Source organism: Lontra canadensis, unplaced genomic scaffold (genome assembly GCF_010015895.1).
Source record: "Lontra canadensis isolate GAN:19392208 unplaced genomic scaffold, GSC_riverotter_1.0 scaffold39, whole genome shotgun sequence".
NCBI classification, from domain to species: domain Eukaryota; kingdom Metazoa; phylum Chordata; class Mammalia; order Carnivora; family Mustelidae; genus Lontra; species Lontra canadensis.
The window spans coordinates 15614066-15632336 of NW_022631033.1; the positions used below are offsets into that span (position 1 = coordinate 15614066).

At 36.3% G+C, this 18271-nt stretch overlaps 1 protein-coding gene across 1 annotated transcript; it reads left to right on the forward strand.

Moving 5' to 3' along the window:
• Positions 1–139: 139 nt before the first annotated feature.
• Positions 140–17708, forward strand: CUNH4orf47 (chromosome unknown C4orf47 homolog). The gene is made up of 8 exons (XM_032869920.1): positions 140–224; positions 2462–2642; positions 4369–4588; positions 5582–5719; positions 5814–5889; positions 9061–9240; positions 15420–15589; positions 17506–17708. The coding sequence occupies exons 2-8, from the start codon at positions 2543–2545 to the stop codon at positions 17552–17554; spliced, it is 933 nt and encodes a 310-aa protein (XP_032725811.1). The 5' UTR covers positions 140–224; positions 2462–2542; the 3' UTR covers positions 17555–17708.
• The last annotated feature ends 563 nt before the right edge of the window (positions 17709–18271 follow it).

Sequence of the window (18271 nt, forward strand, 5' to 3'; positions counted from 1 at the left end):
GAAACGAGTTCTCCCGTGCCCGAGGCAACGCGTCACAATAAACACCTGCGGCCACGGTCAATATAGGCAGTGCGGAGCGTGCGGAGGCGCTTCGCAGGGAGGCGTCGCCCGCAGGGGTTCGCGCGACGTCGCTCGCAGCCCCTGTCGCTCCTGCGGCTGAGTTAACGCGGACCCGACCTCAGACGACCTGGTGTCGGCTGTCGGACGGGGTGTCCTTTTGAGAGGTGACTTGGTTCTCGGGGCCGCAGGGTGTTGTCCTTTAGATGCGTCCCTACTCAGAGCCTGTTTCCTTAATGGGAAATCATTTTCCTGTCGCTTCAGTTTTCCGCCCCTCTTCCACCGCCCCGTCCCCTCAGCGCTTGAAGCTCAAGGGACCTTGCCGAAGTCAACTTGTGGTACACTTCATTATGTGCTCGCCGGCTTAGGTTGTAAGCAACCTGGGGCCAGGATCCATGCCCTTTGAAATGTTTTCCTAGCTTCTGTCCGCGAGCTCTACCCAGAGGAGGGGTTTGCGAAGTGTTGAATGAACGAACGATTTTGTAAATGTGGATCAGGAAGAGTTAGGCAGTGGGAAAATTCAAGGCGGGAACTCCTTTCCTTTCCTTTCCTTTCCCCCTCTGTGGCTCTCTGGGTCGTGTGCCAGGCGCTGCGCAGAGCTGGAAACACTGGGGTAAGGAAGAACCAGACTCTCCCCGGTGCCTGCCTTCGTGGAGCCAACAGTTGAGTGGGGGAAAACAGCTGTTGATTAAAGAGTTCCCACACGTTGTACGTGAACTCATAACCCGTTAGATAAACCATGGCGAGGGCTTGGGAAGGGAAGTACATGAAAGATAATTAAAGAAGTGATCAATGAGCTACACAACCCGAAGGATCCGTGTTAGCTGGGGGAACTAAAGGAGTCAGCACGGTTAAGTACTCACAGGAAGCGAAACAGCAGGTGCCATGGTCCTGTGGCTGCAGCGAGCCTTATCTGAGAATTGAAAGAAGTCAGATGGACCCCCAGGGAGTGGGGTCCCCCATGGTGACAAATGTGGGTGATAGCGGACTTTGCGAACCATTTAAAGGATTTGAGTCCGTGAAACAGCACAGGAAACCCTTGTGGCTGGCCAGTGGGATGGAGCTTTGAAACAAGCCGCAAATGAAAGTTGTACATCCCTACTGACTGACGTTTGCTTTTAAAACAGACCTGATCAGGGGAAGAGGAGGAATGGGGGTGTGTGTGGGGGATGGAAGCATATCTTCTTATGCTTTTGTTTAAACGGAATCTCGCGGCCTTGATATTACACGTTAGCAATGTTGATGCTCAGATGAGCCACAGTTGCTTGTGAACACACAGGCAAGTGTGTTTAGTGTCACTGAAATTCAAGATAAAAGGGTCTTACCGAGGATTATAAATTGGGAAGCATAAACCGTGTCTGTTTTATTCAGTAATGTAAGCCCAGTGCATCTAGTTGGTACTTAAAAAAATATTATGGGAGTGCCCTGGTGGCTCACTCTAAGTGACCTACTCTTGATGTCATCTCAGGTCTTGATCCCAGGGTAGTGCATTCAAGCTCCCCCTTTGGGGCTCCACACTAGATGTGGAGACCATTTAAAAAATAATATATATTCAAAAATATAATAATGTATATAAATATATTTATATACATACATTCATAAATAAAAATATATTTAAAAATATATGATGATGAAATGGAAGCAAATATTCCTTAGCTCTTGGTTTTCCTTTCCAGAACCTGTTTAATTAAAAAACATCTAAATAAATACTTGAATGTTTAATGTGGTATTGCAGAAGGAAATTCACAATTGCAGTTTGCCCTTTAACGAATATTCTTAATTCATTGTGGATTATCATTGTTTTGTTGTTCTTAATTTTTATCTTGCCTAGACAATTGTCCTTTCCCATCCATCCCCTTTGTGAACTAATTTTGCCAGTGACACATTTCTTGTATTCATTTGAAGTTGAGAAAAAAACTATAGGATAACACGTAATGACTGTATGTGTTGTGGATTCTGAAAAACTGTTGTAATTTCCAACATGAGAGAGAACGCAGTATGTTTAAATCATTTGCTCTAAACTCAAAGTGTCCTCTCCCCTTATGTAATTGATTTTTAAATATACTTTGAACTTCTCAAAAGAAAGATGTTTTTTACACAGTATTTGTACTATACAGTAACAGTTTTATCATTTACAACAGATGAATGGCAATGTGACGGATGCTGTCATACACATTTGTTCCTATTTGTGGATACATCACCCAGAGAATCCAGGCGAGGGTTCATGGTCATAATTTTGAATGCTATTATTCCCCTTTAGTCCCACAAAGTAGATTCTTTCCCCACATAGTTTAGGACCATTGTTTTACAGTGCATGCTAATTCCCAGACTGCAAGTAATTTGGACTGAAATTTAATAATTGCCTTTCTCCTGAACTTTTTTTCCTGTATTTTTCAACATAAAGTAGGATTTTGCTATAAAAGAAATAACCATAGTGAACCCTCTGAAGTTGTCGATATAGAGAATACCACCACAAGAACGAACCATGCCTGTGGAAGGAGGGAAAACAGATATGGAGAGGATTGGCCTCTTCAGTGAGATGGAATATGTTACTGTTGGTGATAAATATGTGTCATCATTTAATCGTAAGTATATCTGGTTTTCTTTACAGCCTAACAGTGGGTATTTACTATATGAAATTTGGGGTTTAATATTTTTAAATGGTATTTTTAAATATTTTGTATTTTAGAGCATTAAGTTTAAAGTTGAATAAAATTGTAAAAATTATTTTTTATTTTTTATTATTTTTAAAAGATTTTTATTTATTTATTTGATAGAGAGCGATCACAAGTAGGCAGAGAGGCAGGCAGAGAGAGATGGGGAAGCAGGCTCCCTGCTGAGCAGAGAGCCCAATGTGGGGCTTGATCCCAGGACCCTGAGATCATGACCTGAGCCGAAGGCAGAGGCTTAACCCACTGAGCCACCCAGGCGCCCCCAAATTGTAAAATTTCAAGAGTTAAGAGAGAACTTAATTTTATAAGATCAGGAAGCTCCTTTCACTGGGATACTCTTCCTTGGTATATTCTCTGTCCTAGGTAATTTTACTTCTTTCTGAAGGTGCAGAATAATTTGTTTCTCAGATGGGACACTCTCTTATGCAAGCAGCATTTACATTTGCATGCCAAAAGGCCATACATGACTTACTTTCCTGAAAAGTAAAATACTAAGTGAATAGCTAAGGGATTTTTAGAAAAGTCATAAATAATAAAGAGCTAAAGTAAATAAACCTTTTAAATGACTTAGTTAAATTTTTGGTTATTCAGTGACTCTTTTGTCACAAAAAGAATACACTGACATGAAACATCTCCAAGATATATTGTTAAATAAAAAAAATCAAGGTGCAGACTTGTTTATTATATATTATACTAAGCATCAAAGATGGAAAAGAAAATATTCATTGGGACATGTTTAAACATTCTCTGGAAAACAAAATACCATGATTTCCTGTGGGAGAGGAACTGGATGTATGAGTGTGGGAGGAAAATTTATTGTAAAAACATGTTATTGGATTTAGAACCATGTGAATATATTACCTTTTTAAAAATTTCAATTAAAAAACCAGTGATACAAACTCATATTTAAATAACTTGCTGATTCAAGGATTGTTTGCACTTCAAAACAATTTTCACATTACGGAAGGACTTCCCAAATTGAGGGCTCCTAGATCTAAATTTTAAAAGAAGCTCTAAATGTAAATAAGGCTTTTTAAAAAAAGGCTGTTATAAAAACAGCCTTTAAAAAATATTGCTGGGCTACTACTATTTTGTTGTATAAATATATCACATTTATCTGCTCTCCTGTTGATGCACATTTGAGTAGTTACTTGTTTTTTAATATGAATGAAACAGCTATGAAAATTCTTGTTCACGTCTTTTAGTGAGTATAAACCTCATGTGTGTTGAGTATGTATCCAGGAGGGGAATTGCTCAGTTTGAGTATGGAACACCTTTCCATTCAACCTAAACTCCCGGCACCCCGCCCCCAACAAGTACTTACTGATAATCTCACACAGTGTTTTCTAGTTTATGGATGGGGAAACATTGGATTAAATGATTTTCAGGGTCTTTTTCAGCTCTAAAATTCAGAGTCTATAACCAGGACCTAATTAATAAAATGATTTAATGGAAACCTCTTAGGTCTTACTGTGAATGTACTCTAACACAGAGCTTTCAGTGGACTTTCCGAGACAGCATTTAGAGCTCAAAACACACTGGGCCCAATCCCACAGTTCGAACGTTTTCTCAGTTATTTTTCATGTTCTTTAATTATTAGTGAGCTCAAAATTATGATATTCCTAATTTATTTTTAAAGGACCTTTTAATGAGGCTGCAAGCAAAAATAAACAGATGCTACCTGGGGGATCCAAAGAAATGTCGAATCTCCAGGCTGGTTATTTTGATCCCCATTTTGTAAGGATATTTGAAGGTGAAGGTTATGTAAGTCTGAACCAAGTGAGGAGGCGGCATATGATGGAAGAAGCCAAAAAAAATCTAGGCAAAGCCTTCCTCCCTAGTAGTGGAGATAAAAAGCCGTAAGTGTTTGGGGAAAAGTCATAAATATGTCTCCTGTCCCTTTCTCTACTCTAGCTCAAATTGTGTATTATTCTGGAGGACTTAAGAAGTATGATTCATTTTTTAAACTTTTAAACTTGTCTTGGAGGTGGAGACAGTTATATTGGGTGATACAGGTTGACAGGTAGTTCTGATTAAGGAGATCCTCATCTCATTAGATTTTTGATTATGTCATTGCTCTCTATTAGTTCATGTAATAAAAGCCAGCTAAATAATGCAAATACATTTGTTTCAAAACCTTGAAAAAACTACCTTGGGTCATCTGTGCCCTTTACTCTTTTTTTTTTTTTTTTGCTTTGTAAAAACTTTTAAAATGTATACATAAAAATTATAAAATTAAGAGAAGCCCTTTTTTGATAAAGAAGATAATTTATGAAGATGTTATTTAAAAATCATGGTGAAGATACATGCATGGAGTTTAACAGTATTTTAGTTGTGACAGTTATCAATGTGAAGGTCCATTTTTTTCTTACCTTTAAACCACTAAACAAAGAAAATCATGTAGTCTGGTGTATCATATTATATAGCTAAGCTTTATGATATGACATTAATGTACATTCTGTAATGTCTGTAGAATTTGTGGTGAGGATTGGTTGAAGGCCAATTTTGTGCTTAATTGTCCTATTTTTTTGAGGTTAGTAAAGCTGTAATCTTATGAGTTAATGGAAACTATTTTCACTTCCTAGAGATTATGAAATTTTGTTTATATGGAACATTTAAAATAAGCATAAAAATAAAACGTTATCTCACCTGAAAATCGTGACTTTGGAAAATGGGGGAAATTAAAAACTAAAAACATTGGTTGCTTTTTTCTTACCAAAGTTAGGCAAGTCAGTTCCGTTGCATATATTTTGTTCCTTTTTCACTCATTTTTAAAATAAATTGTGATCAAATATGTATAACACAAAATTTGCTGTATTAATTTGCCTTCTTTTTAAAAAACTGTATTTAAGATGTGGTTTAGGAAGCTACTATGGCACATTAGGTGGTCCTGTGCCATTCTTCAGTGCACAGTCAAAACCCAGAGAAAAATATGAGGCACCTGGAAAGAATTTATACACAAACCCAGGAAAGAAAGGAACTGGATATGGGTAAGATGTTTTTCATACTTTAATATAATTTGTTTTGAACTTAAATTTAAATTTCTGAATCCTAAAATCACCATTACTTAATTTCCTTCCTTAGCTATGCAAATATTACCATTGGTAAGCAGTTTTCACACTCTGCTGATTTCTACAATGCACCGAAACTAAATTATAAGGTAAAATAATCTATTTTTAACTTTCTTCAATCTTTCTTAGTTGAACTAGAGAACTCATTTGTGATCTAATTATGCATTGTTTTATTTTATCGGTGTTTGTTTTACTAGGGCAATGGTAGACTGATACTTATGATTTGTGATAATTTTACCTTTTTGATATTGGATATCCATGTCTTGCTATATATCTTCTCACTCTTCCCAGGATGAGCTTTTATCTCCTGGTTTAGTTTACCACATCTACCTTATATCTCTCTCAACTAGCTATGAGACTTCAGTTAACTTGGCCTGATCAGCTATGTCCTATTTTGAGTAGAAGAGCCATGTCCCAACCCTTAGCCATATTCCCACCACACCGTAGTATCTTGTAGCTAATGCAGTAGTGGCAATACCTGTGGCCTAGTCGAGCCATTATGATCAATTAATGCAATGCAGGAGTGATAGGGAGAAAGGAGAAAGTCAAAGGTAGAGAATGGATGAATACCTACAGAAAAGAGAGAGTGATAGGATGGGAAGAAAGTACTCTATTTAATGATAGAAATAAAAGCTAAATGTACTGGTATATGCCTCTACACTCATTTTATATAATATTTGACTTTGAATGAAACATAGTCACTTATATAGACAAAGCCTACATGGGAATGAGTAGGGGAAACCTTATAAATTTTGGAGCACTATCAACATAATTTAACAATTTCAATATAACTTAGAGGAAACTGGCATTAATGAAAAGTCAAATTCGTTTGGACATTAAACAATAGAACTTAAATGGCAACATTTTATTAGTTGTTTTTGTTGTTGTTGTTTTAGGCATGCAGTCTTCAACAATTTTTCCGTGGTGACTTTAAGCAGCAGTAGGGCCACGAGATAGAAGGATAGTGGCCATTTTTGCAAAGGGGTGTGTCCAAACCCAGGAAAAGTTTTCTATTAAATTGGGCAGAAACCTTAGTCATTTAACAAGCATTTTTGTTGCTATGTTTGGATTATCACAAAATTATGTATAAGCTACTTTTCATCTGTAGGAATAGTAATAACACATATAAATATACACAAGGCAGTTTTATCAGTGACTCAATAGTCTTTTTTTTTAAGATTTTATTTATGTATTTGAGAGAGAGACAGCATGAACTGGGGGAGGGGGAAGGGATAAGCAGACTCCGCACTGAGCAGGGAGCCCAACTCAGGGCCCGATCCCAGGTCCCTGGGATCATGACCTGAGCCCAAGGCAGTCACCTAACCGATTGAGCCCATCAGGCGCCCCAGTAATTAGTCTTTTATCCTAAACTTTATGTGCATAAAATACTTTTTTCTCCTAATAGTAAAGTTCTGTTCTTATTTTCAGAACTTATTATTTATAAGTCAGAAATTTTATATATTTTTTAGAATTTTAAAGAGATTACCCTGTTGCACTCTTGCTTGTTTCTGACAAGAAATCTGCTGTCATGCTGATTTTTGTTGTTCTTCTGTATGTACTTACTGTCCTCTCTTCTTTGGCTACTTTTAAGAATTGTATGTTACTCGTTTGAGTAAATTGATTATGATGTGCTTTGGTAGTGTTTTCAACTTGCTTCTTGTTCTTGGAGTTTATTGAGCTTCTTAGATTTGAGGGTTTATAGTTTTCATCAAAGTTGGAATATTTTCAGCTATTATTTCTTCAGTTATTTTTTCTGTTCTTTTATCTTTCTCTTCTCTCTCAGGGACCCCTATTACATATGCATTAGATCTCTTGAAATTGTCCCACAGATTATCAGTGCTCTGTTTGCTTTTTTTTTGTTTGTTTTACTTCTCTTTTTCCTTTTCTGTATTTCATTTTGAATTGTTTCTTTTTCTATGTCCTTAAGGTCACTAATCTATTCTTTTGCAAGATCCGGTATGCTTTCATGTGTGTATTTCTAATCTCACACATTGTGTTTTTGTTCTCCAGAAGTTCTACTTCATTGGTTTTTTTTTTTTAATATATCTTATATGTCTCTATAGTTAGTATACAGTTTGATTATTGTTTCAATTTCCTTTTCTGTTAATTCTAACATCTATGTCAGTTCTTGGTTAATTTTGAATTACTGGTTTTTCTTCTTTGAGGTCATATTTTTCTACTTTGTATTATTAGTGATTTTTGATTGGATGTCAGGCACTGTGACATTTACTTTGTTGAGTGCTGTATATTTTCTTATATTATAAAAATTCTTGGGCTTTGTTCTGGGATTCAGTGAAATGACTTGGAAACCGTTGGATTTTTTTCAGGTCTCACTTTTAAGATTTGTTAGGTGGGATAGGAGCAATGCTCAATCTAGGGCTAATTACCCCTGCTACTGAGGTCACCCCTTTCTGCATGCTCTACCCTGGGCCCTGGCAGCCATGTTTTCCGTATAGCTGATGGAACCAGAACTGTTGCCAGCCCTGTGGTAAGAGCCAGGCACTGTTACCTCTAGTCTTTTAAGGTAGTTCTTTTTTTTTGCCTTTGAGTAGTTTACTCATATATAATTTTTTTAAAAGATTTTATTTATGTATTTGACAGACAGAGACCACAAGTAGGCAGAGAGGGAGGCAGAGAGAGAGAGAGGAGGAAGCAGACTCACCACTGAGCAGAGGGCCCAATGTGGGACTCGATCCCAGGACCCCGAGATCATGACCTGAGCCGAAGGCAGAGGCTTAACCCACTGAGCCACCCAGGCACCCCCTGTTTACTCACATATATGTGCTGATTTGTACTCAACTGAATACTGTAGGGCAGGGGTGGGTAAAACAAACACAATATTCTAGCAAAAGGTGATCTTTAAAGCATTGCTTTATGGTACCTGCATCAGCATCACCTGGGGTGACTGACAAAACTACAGATTTGAGGATCGTCTAGCAGACCAAGAGGATCAGAAATCTCTGAGAGAAGAGCTTATAATTTGTATTTTAAATAAATTATCAAGAATTTCCTATGAAGACTAAAATTTGAGAAACACTGCGCAAAAGAACAAATTGAATGGTTATCCTTACCACTGTGGTGTGGAAGAGGTGGTATCTTTTGTATCATAGAAACAAAACATAACAAATCAATGTTTTAAAGTGAACCTAGCAGTATATATTTAAAAAATCTACATGCTTATTTTAAAATATAAAAGAAAAATTTAACTGTTACTGCTAATTTGAATCATTTGCTACATAATTTCAAACTCTGATTTACAGAAGGAAAATGAAGAACATCACCGTTTAGTTAAAGGAACACCTTTCAAGTTAAACCTTTACCCAAGGGAATATTTTGATACCAATCCTTATTCGTTTGAGAAAACGTTACCACCCATTAAAAAAACAGAGAAAAAAGAATTACTTTCACAGCCCTTTAAGCCCTCTTCTCCAGGTAAAAAGGTAAGTTAAAAAATTTTTAATTAGAAATTATTACACATTATAAAGAACTGTTGTTTCTTTTTGTCAAATCATTTTATTAGCCATGTAAATAACAAACTTCTATTATTCACATTGTTATTATGCACAGTAAGAATTGTGAAATTTATTTTAACAAAATTATGAAAAATCACAAAGCTTGGCTAGTACAGGGAATAATGGAGTTCTTGAAATAATTATTTATGACTTTAAGTGTATTTCGTTTACAATGAATTTTCTCAGTGCCTCTCTAGATCTTAGGCATAGTTATTCACAAAACCACGAAAGTCCAGACCATCTTTTAGTTTGTGAAATGGTGATTAAAATGAATTCTTTCCTACTCTGCTGAGGTTTACAAGTGTGAATAAAAATAAAAATGCTTCTTATAGTTTACAAACCTTAGTATTCTGTGCATTGCCTGTTCATTTTCCCTGCAGATTTTCTACTGGGATATTTGTCTTTTTCGAATTGATTTATAAGATCTTTTAATGTGTTAATGATATTTTGTCATTTGTGTTGAAAATAATTTTTTTTAGTCTTGAATCTTTTACTTCATTTATGGTATTTTGTGCTATTCAGAAATTTGATAATTTGATGTGGTCAAATTTATCAATTCTTTGTGCTGAGTTTTATGTCATTCTCAGAATCCCTTTCCTTACCACCAATGTTATAGAAATATACATTTTTTATTCCTTCTATTAGTGTTACACTTTTGCATTTAAATCTTCATTTGAAATATGTTTTGACATGAGCAAGGTAAGGATTCAGGTTTTGTCTTTCTCAGAATCCAGGGTTTCTTTTTTCCCCTCAGAGATTTTATTCATTTATTTGAGAGGGAAAGAGTGTGTGCAAGTGGGAGGAGGGCCAGAGGGACAGGGAAAGCGGACTTCTTGCTGAGCAGGGAGCTGGGCTTGATTTCAGGACCTTGGGATCATGACCTGAGCTGAAGGCAGACGCTTAACCGCTTAACTTACTGAGCCACTCAGGCACCCCTTAAAATCCAGTTTTTAAGGCAGGGGGAAACTTTGGGGGAGGATGTGCTCTGTATCTTGATTGCAGTCATGGTTTCAAGGGTATATACAACTCTCAAAAGTCATAGAATTGTAACTTTAAATGGGTAGTTTACTGTACATGAATTAGACTTCAAGAAAATTGGTTTTTTAAAAAGACAATCATTCCTAATATCACTGATAGAATAATTTTTAATACCACTGCTTTGAAATGGCACCCTCGTCAAGTCAAAATTCCCATTTTTCCCTTCAATTTCCATTTTGTTTGATGTTTATTTCTACCTATACCAAGCTACTTTTAATTACTATTACATTTTGATTTGGGATGGTCTAGTTTCTTCTTGCTACTCTTTAAAAAAATTACATTGACTATTCTCCCACATATACTCTCTAGAACTTTGAGGTTATTTTCTGAAGCTTTGGGGAGAAAGAAGATGTTTGGTATTTTGCTCAAAAGTTAAATCTTCAGATTTTTGGATGTATTAGCATATTTATAATTTGAATCTTCTCATCTAGAAATAAACTACTTATAAAAACCTTTAGTTACCTTGTAGAATTCTATATTTTACGTCACACAGGTTTACATACCCTGTATTTTATTGTATTTTAAGGCTCTAGTCAACAGGTGTTTTTCCCTATCATATATTCCATTATGTAATTTATCTTTATAAAATATTTGGTAATTGGCTATTTCATTAAGTTTTCTTATGTTCTAATGGGTATTACTTGATTCTCTTTAGATTTTCAGATGTATGATTACATTATCTACAAATAATTTTGCTCCCTCCTTTCCAGTATTTATAGCTCTTAAGTCATGTTCTTGTCCAATAGCTTAGGTTAGCAGTGATAGACATCCTTTGCCTTACTCTTAAATTTACTGAATTACTTGAATTTTTTCTAGTGTTTCATATTTGTAGATGCCAAAAATAGGGATAAATCAGGAATGTAATTAGAATTATATTGAATGTTTTGGTGTAATCTACTTAGACTATTTTTTTTCTCTCTTTGACTTGTTATAAGGTGAATAATAATAATAGATTTCTTGGGATGAATCCCACTTAGCCACGTTGTATTAATCTTGTAGTGTACTAGTTTATTTTATTTGTTAATATTTTAAGTATTTTTGCATCAATAACTTTAAGTGTAACTGGTCTGTCCTTTTTTTTTGTATGCTTTGATCTATTTTGTTATGAGTAGATGTTAGCATAGATTCAAAACAATCTATGTGTCCTCAAGTGGAAAACTTGAAATATTACAATTATATCTTTTAATTTAATTTTCATGTATATTTGGCTTAGATACTGTAAGATAAAGAATGCCTACTTAAATGGGTTATTATGATTCTGTAGAGTTTTCTTAGTAGCTATATATAATAAAAAGATTAAAATTGTGGCAAATCAGCTTAAAAAGTCAAGGAAATTATTTCTTTTATGCACAGGTCAAAAAATAATTTTGATTGACTTCTCTCAGTAGACTATAAAAAAGTATAAAAGAGATCACATTTTCCTCTCTTTCTGTTTCTATGTACTATTCCTTATTTTTTAAAGTTTTTATTTTTTGTATCTTTTTCATCATTGACTGATATTTAATAAACTAATGTTATGTCAACCTCCCAGTTGGACAGATCTTACCTTTGGCCTCTTCTCTGAGCATCCTCTGGTTCTGAACCCCCAGCTCCTTTCTGTATCAAAATATATTTGACCTAAGTCTTATTCCCTCAGTAATAGGTTCACTCCTTAACTAGATGATCGCCTCATCTGGTAAACTCTTACTAAAATATTAATACTTGACAGGAGTTTGGAATATTACCTTTTTGTAAACATTTGCATTTTAATAGAGAACTCTTGGAAATTACAGTGTCTTGCCCCATAAAATTGGTGGCAGGGAGACTGCTGGTATTTGAACAGTACAGGCAAACTTAGTTTTATTGGGCTTTGCTTTACTGTGCTTCACAGATACTGGTTTTTTTTTTTTTTTAAACAAATTGCAGGTTTGTGGCAATCCTGTTTTGAGCAAGTCTCCTGACACCATTTTCCCAACAGTATTTGCTTACTTTGTGTCTCTGTGTCACATTTTAATACTTCTTGCAATATTTTGAACTTCTTTACTATTAGTATATTTGTTATGGTGATCTGTGATCAATGTGATCTTTGCTGTTACTATTGTCATTGTTTGGGGTGGGGTAACGGGAATACCGCCTATGTAAGACAGTGAACTTAACTGATCAATGTCGTGTGTTCTGACTGCTCCATGGACTGGCCATTCTCCCTTGGGATTCCCCCTTCCCCGAGAACCAGCAATATTGAGATTCGGCCAATTAATAACCCTGCAATAGTGTTCATGTGAAAGGAGGAGTTGCATGTGTCACTTTATTATTATTTTTTTTGGAGAGGGAGAAAGAGACAGAGTTGGAGAGAGAAGGGACAGAGGAGAGGAAGGGAGAAATCTCAAGCAGACTTTCTGCTGAGTGCAGAGCCCTATGAGGGGCTCAATCTCATGAACCTGAGATCATGGCCTGAGCCAAAATCAAGAGTCGGAAGCTTAATGGACAGAGCCACCCAGGTGCCCTGCATGTCTCACTTTAAATCACATGCTAGAAATGATTAAGACATATTAAAAGCAGAGATAGGCTGAAAGGCTAGGAATGTTGTGCCAAACAGATATTCAAGTTGTGAATGTAAAGGAACAGTTCTTGAAGGAAATTAAAAGTGCTACTCCAGGGCGCCTGGGTGGCTCAGTGGGTTAAAGCCTCTGCCTTCAGCTCAGGTCATGATCTCAGGGTCCTGGGATCGAATCCCGTATCGGGCTCTCTGCTCAGCAGGGAGCTCGCTTCCCTTCCTCTCTCTTTGCCTGCCTCTCTGCCTACTTGTGATCTCTCTCTGTCAAATAAATAAATAAAATCTTTTTAAAAAAAAGTGCTACTCCAGTACACATAAATGATAAGGAAGCAAAACCAGCTTCTTGCTGATGGAGAAAGTTTTAGTGGTTAGAAGATCAAGGCTGCCTCAACATTTCCTTATGTCAAAGCAAGGCCCCACCTCTCTTCTTTGAAGGCTGAGAGAAGTAAAGAAGCTGCAGAAGAAAAGTTGAAGCTAGCTGAAGTTGGTCCATGAGGTTTAAGGAAGGAAGCCATCTCCGTAACTTATTAAAAGTGTAAGGTGAAGCAACAAGTGCTGATAGAGCTGCAGCAAGTTACAGCTAAGAAGACCTAGCTAAGAGAATTCATGATGGTGGCTACACTCAGCAACAGATTTTTAAGGTGGATGAAACAGCCTTTTATTGGAAGAAGATACCATCTATGACTTCAAGAGCTAGAGAGGAGAGTTCACTGCCTGGCTTCAAAGCTACAAAGGACAGGCTGGCTCTCTTGTTAGGGGCTAACACAGCTGGTGGCTTTAAGTTGAATCCAGTGCCCACTTACCATAACCAAAATTGTAGGGCCCTTAAATGATTATGATGAATCTACTCTTGTCTGTATTCTGTAAAGGGAACCACAAAGCCTGGATGACAGCACATTTGTTTATGACATGGTTTACTGAATATTTTAAGGCTACAGTTGAGACCTACTGCTCAAAAAAGAAAAAAAAAGATTCAAAATATTACTGGTGATTGACAGTACATCTGATCACCCAAGAGTGATGGCGATATACAATGAGATTAATGTTGTTTTCATGCTTGTTAACACATCTATTCAGCAGCCCATGGATCATGGAATAAATTCAACTTTCAAGTCTTATGATTTAAGAAATACATATCATAAGGCTATAGCTGTCATAGATAGCGACTCCTCTGATGGATCTGGGCAAAGTCACTTGAAAGCCTTCTGGAAAGGATTCACCATTCTAGATGCTATTAAGAATATCGATAATTCATGGGAAGAGGTCAAAATATCAACATTAATAGTCCAGAAGTTGATTCCAACCCTCATGGATGACTTTGAGGGGTTCAGACTTCAGGGGAGGAAGGAACTGCAGATGTGGTAGAAACAGCAAGAAAACTGGAATCAGAAGAGGAGTCCAGAGATGGGACTGAACTGCTACCATCTCATGATCAAAGTTTAGTGGATGAGGGGTTGCTTCTTATGTCTGAACAAAGAAAGTGGTTTCTTAAGATGGTATCTACTCCTGATGAAGATGCTGTGAAGATCGTTGAAATGACAACAAAGGATCTAGAATATGACATAAACCTAGTTGATAAAGCAGCAGGAGGGTTTGAGAGGAGAGACTCCAATTTGAAAGAAGTTCTCTGCTGTGGGTAAGACATTGTCAAACAGATTGCATGTTACAGGGAAATCATTCATGAGAGGAAGAGTCAGTCAATATGGCAAACTTGACTGTCTTATTTTAAGAAATTCCCACAGTCACGCTAACCTTCAGCAGTCACCACCTGGTCAGTAAGCAACCATTAGCATCAAGGCAAGAACTTCCATCGGCAAAAAAGAATGATTCACTGGTCTACGGCCATACCACCCTGAACGCGCCCGATCTCGTCTGATCTCGGACGCTAAGCAGGGTCGGGCCTGGTTAGTACTTGGATGGGAAGAATGATTCACTGAAAGCTCAAATGACATTTAGTATTTTTTGCTTTTAGCAGTAAAGCATTTTTATTTTTATTTTTATTATTATTTTTTAAAAGATTTTGTTTATTTATTTATTTGACAGAGACCACAAGTAGGCAGAGAGGCAGGCAGAGAGAGAGAGAGAGGAGGAAGCAGGCTCCCTGCTGAGCAGAGAGCCCGATATGGGGCTCGATCCCAGGACCCTGGGATCACGACCTGAGCCGAAGGCAGAGGCTTTAACCCACTGAGCCACCCAGGCACCCTCAGTAAAGAATTTTTAAATTAAGGTATGTGCATTGTTCTTTTTGACACAATGCTATACACAGTTAATAGACTGTAGCATAGTGTAAATATAACTTTAAAGGTACTGGGAAACCAAAAAAATCATTTAACCTACTTTTTGTGATATTCACATCATTACAATTGTCTTGAACTGAACCCGCAGTATCTCCAAGGTATGTCTGTATAGACAACTTTCTTTAAATGTAAAACCAACTCTGTAGACAATACACAAATATATTTGAACTTCCTCAAAATCTAATTTTGTTAGAAGCAGTTTACAAAACTACATTAGATTGTCTCATTTTTATTTGTAGGCTGGTGGAATGAAAGCAGGAACATTTGACCCTTACCCTTCACATTCTGCTGACCCTTATGTGGTTAAATTGGCAACCCAGATTTCCAGCAAAGATGCTAAGATTTTCCACCCACCAGGTGGACCAAAGAGCAGACCGGTTGAAAGTATAATGACTTTGAATGTCAAAAGGTAGTAATATGTTATCTTAGCCTGTAAACTAAGAAAAATTGTTTTTGACTTTTTGATCCCTAATATCTCTTATTTATACATACTTTAAACAATGACATATCTGGGTGTCTTTGAATATCTCAGCTCCTTTTATGTAGAAGCTCTCCCTTGTAGAAGTTTTCTCCCATATTCTGAAATTTCTAATTGAAAAAGCCCAATTTATCTGTATAAACTATTCTTTTCATAATTTTTAAAGCAAATCTTTAATATCTTACTATGAGTTGTTTGAGGCTGTTTAGATATTTGTAGTTCAGTTAGCAGTACAGGCTAACATTGTTTTTCAAGGGGTGTTTTTGATCTTTGTTAAATTGTTATCTTTATGTGGGCTTCAGGCTCTCAGTAATTATGAGGAATTCTAATGACACTTAAGACTTCTTAAGTTTGAAATAATCTTTTGTGAAATCTTCTAGGAAATATTTTGGTTAGTTAAAAAAGCTCTCAGCATCACTTTATAATACTTTAAAGAAAAGCATATTATTAATGTATCTTAAAAGTTCAATTTCACCCAAGGTTTGAGCACTCTCAAGACTGAAAAAAAGTTCTCAGGAGTTCAAAATGTAAATTAGAAAAGGACAATCCATCATTCCTTCTTTGTTTGTGTCCAAGATCATGAATAAGTGGAAGAATTGATTCGATTACCTTTGTATCTATTCACTGAAAAAGTTTTATTACAAATTAAGCTAATTTACATATTTCTAACTTCCACTTCAACTTCTAACTTCAACATATTTCTAACTACATTAGATTAGGCAAAGGACACCAAATTCATATTCTTTTCTTTTATTAAAATAACTCAATATATTTGTATCACTTGTGAACAGTGATTGTAATATAAATCTTACTATCCTATCCCCAAAATAAGACTGCTCATCATTATTTATGTAATCTGTTGTCTAAAGGCATAATATTCTAAGGGACTAGTTGGTGGAAATGGGAATATATGGAGTCCTTCTCTCATGTCCTTTGATTTCTATCCTTTGGCAAGCCTCTTATCTTTCAGTACTCTGCCCAACTCTATCTATGTAATATAGAACCAGAGGGTAAAATTAGAATTTTCTTCACCACACTTACCCTCAAATAGATGGGATTTTTTTGCCGGGGGTGGGGGAGAGGGGGCAGTTGCAGGTTTTTTGAGTGTTCTTTTCTATCCATAGAACAGACCTGAGAAAGTTCTATGATAAATATGTTTGTAGCAGAGAAAAGAATAACTGATTGCTCTTTTGGATAATCAGAAGTTTATCTTATGTTTAGCAGTTTTGAGTTTATTGATACTTTTTATATTATCGTAAATATTATCCAAAAGCAAGTTTTAGCTTTTTTTACCCCAGTTTTATTCATTTTTAAAAAGATTTTATTTATTTATTTATTTATTTATTTATTTATTTATTTATTTTAGACAGCATGCAAACTGGGGGAAAGGCAGAGGGAGGGGAGAGAGAGAATCTCAAGCAGACTGCACCAAGTGCAGAGCCTGATGCAGGGCTCCATCCCACAACCCCAAGATCATATGACCAGCCAAAATCAAGTCAGATGCTCAACTGACTGAACCACCCAAGCACCCCTTACCCTAATTATTTATTTGTAGGCTGGTGTCTGCTTAAGATTCTCTCTCTCTCTCCCCCTTTGGCCTCTCCTCCCCTGCCCGCCCCTCTGCTCCCCCTGCTCTCACACACGCATTCTCTCTGGGTGGTATTTAAAATTGGTCCTCCAAACCAATTTTTCCTTCTTAATTTATATTTTAAGTGATACTTTTTAATCTGGTGAGAGAGTTTGGTTTTGGGTGATTAATTTTTTATTACAAAACTTTTTTTATAAGATTATACAGATATATGACCTGCATCTAAAAAATTAAATATGCATTTATTTTCCAATTTTAGGGCACTAAATATGAAGAACTACAAGACTGCTTCAGTACAGTCCTATTAGCATCTGGAAGACAAATAGCTTTCTAGGTTGTGACTACCAATAATTTATTATCGAGTGCTAACTATTTGCAAAAAACACAAGATGTGGAACATATCTCAAACATTTAAAAGATATCTAAGCCTGAAATTCTAATATTCTTCCTTGTTTTAGTACTGTTACTTTACAAATAAACAGTATTTGTTAATAATTTAATATATGGTTATTGATCTTTGTTTAGATATGTGTTCTGGGGAGAATATAATAATGTTTAGACCTTCCATAAAATCCTAAAGTGCTGTCTATCATTTGAAAGCTTAGTCCTAATGTTGAAGAATTGCAAGCTTGGAAAGCCAGGGTGAAGGCTGGGGCTGGTGGGATAGAAAGAGCACATTAAGTTCTTACCTTGTGTTTCTTCCTGGAGGCATCTGAAAATTGGAATGACAGCTTATCCAAGTGTCACAGCCCATTAAAGCATTCTTAACATCAAAAAGAAATATGGATCCACTCATATTGCATAGATTAATGTATACACTTTATAGAGTGAGGTAAATGTCTCCTTTTAAGTGGTTTCATGCCTTCTATTTATGGCCTGTGTAAAACTTCGTATTAGCCAGTGGCAGCCCTAGGATGAGTTGGAGGAAGGGAAAATGGGGAATGCCCTTTTAGTTGAGTATCTTATAAAAATACAAAGTTACAAGGTGGATGATGTTTGTCTTTGGTGTCCTGTCATGTGCATTT

What these genes read in the sequence shown, in the direction of transcription:
- CUNH4orf47 (XM_032869920.1), top strand. Translation starts at nt 2,543, where the DNA reads ATGCCTGTGGAAGGAGGGAAAACAGATATGGAGAGGATTGGCCTCTTC. An exon ending in ATATGTGTCATCATTTAATC is followed by an intron (nt 2,643 to 4,368) that starts GTAAGTATATCT and finishes TTATTTTTAAAG; the next exon opens with GACCTTTTAATGAGGCTGCA. An exon ending in CCTCTTCTCCAGGTAAAAAG is followed by an intron (nt 9,241 to 15,419) that starts GTAAGTTAAAAA and finishes TTTTATTTGTAG; the next exon opens with GCTGGTGGAATGAAAGCAGG.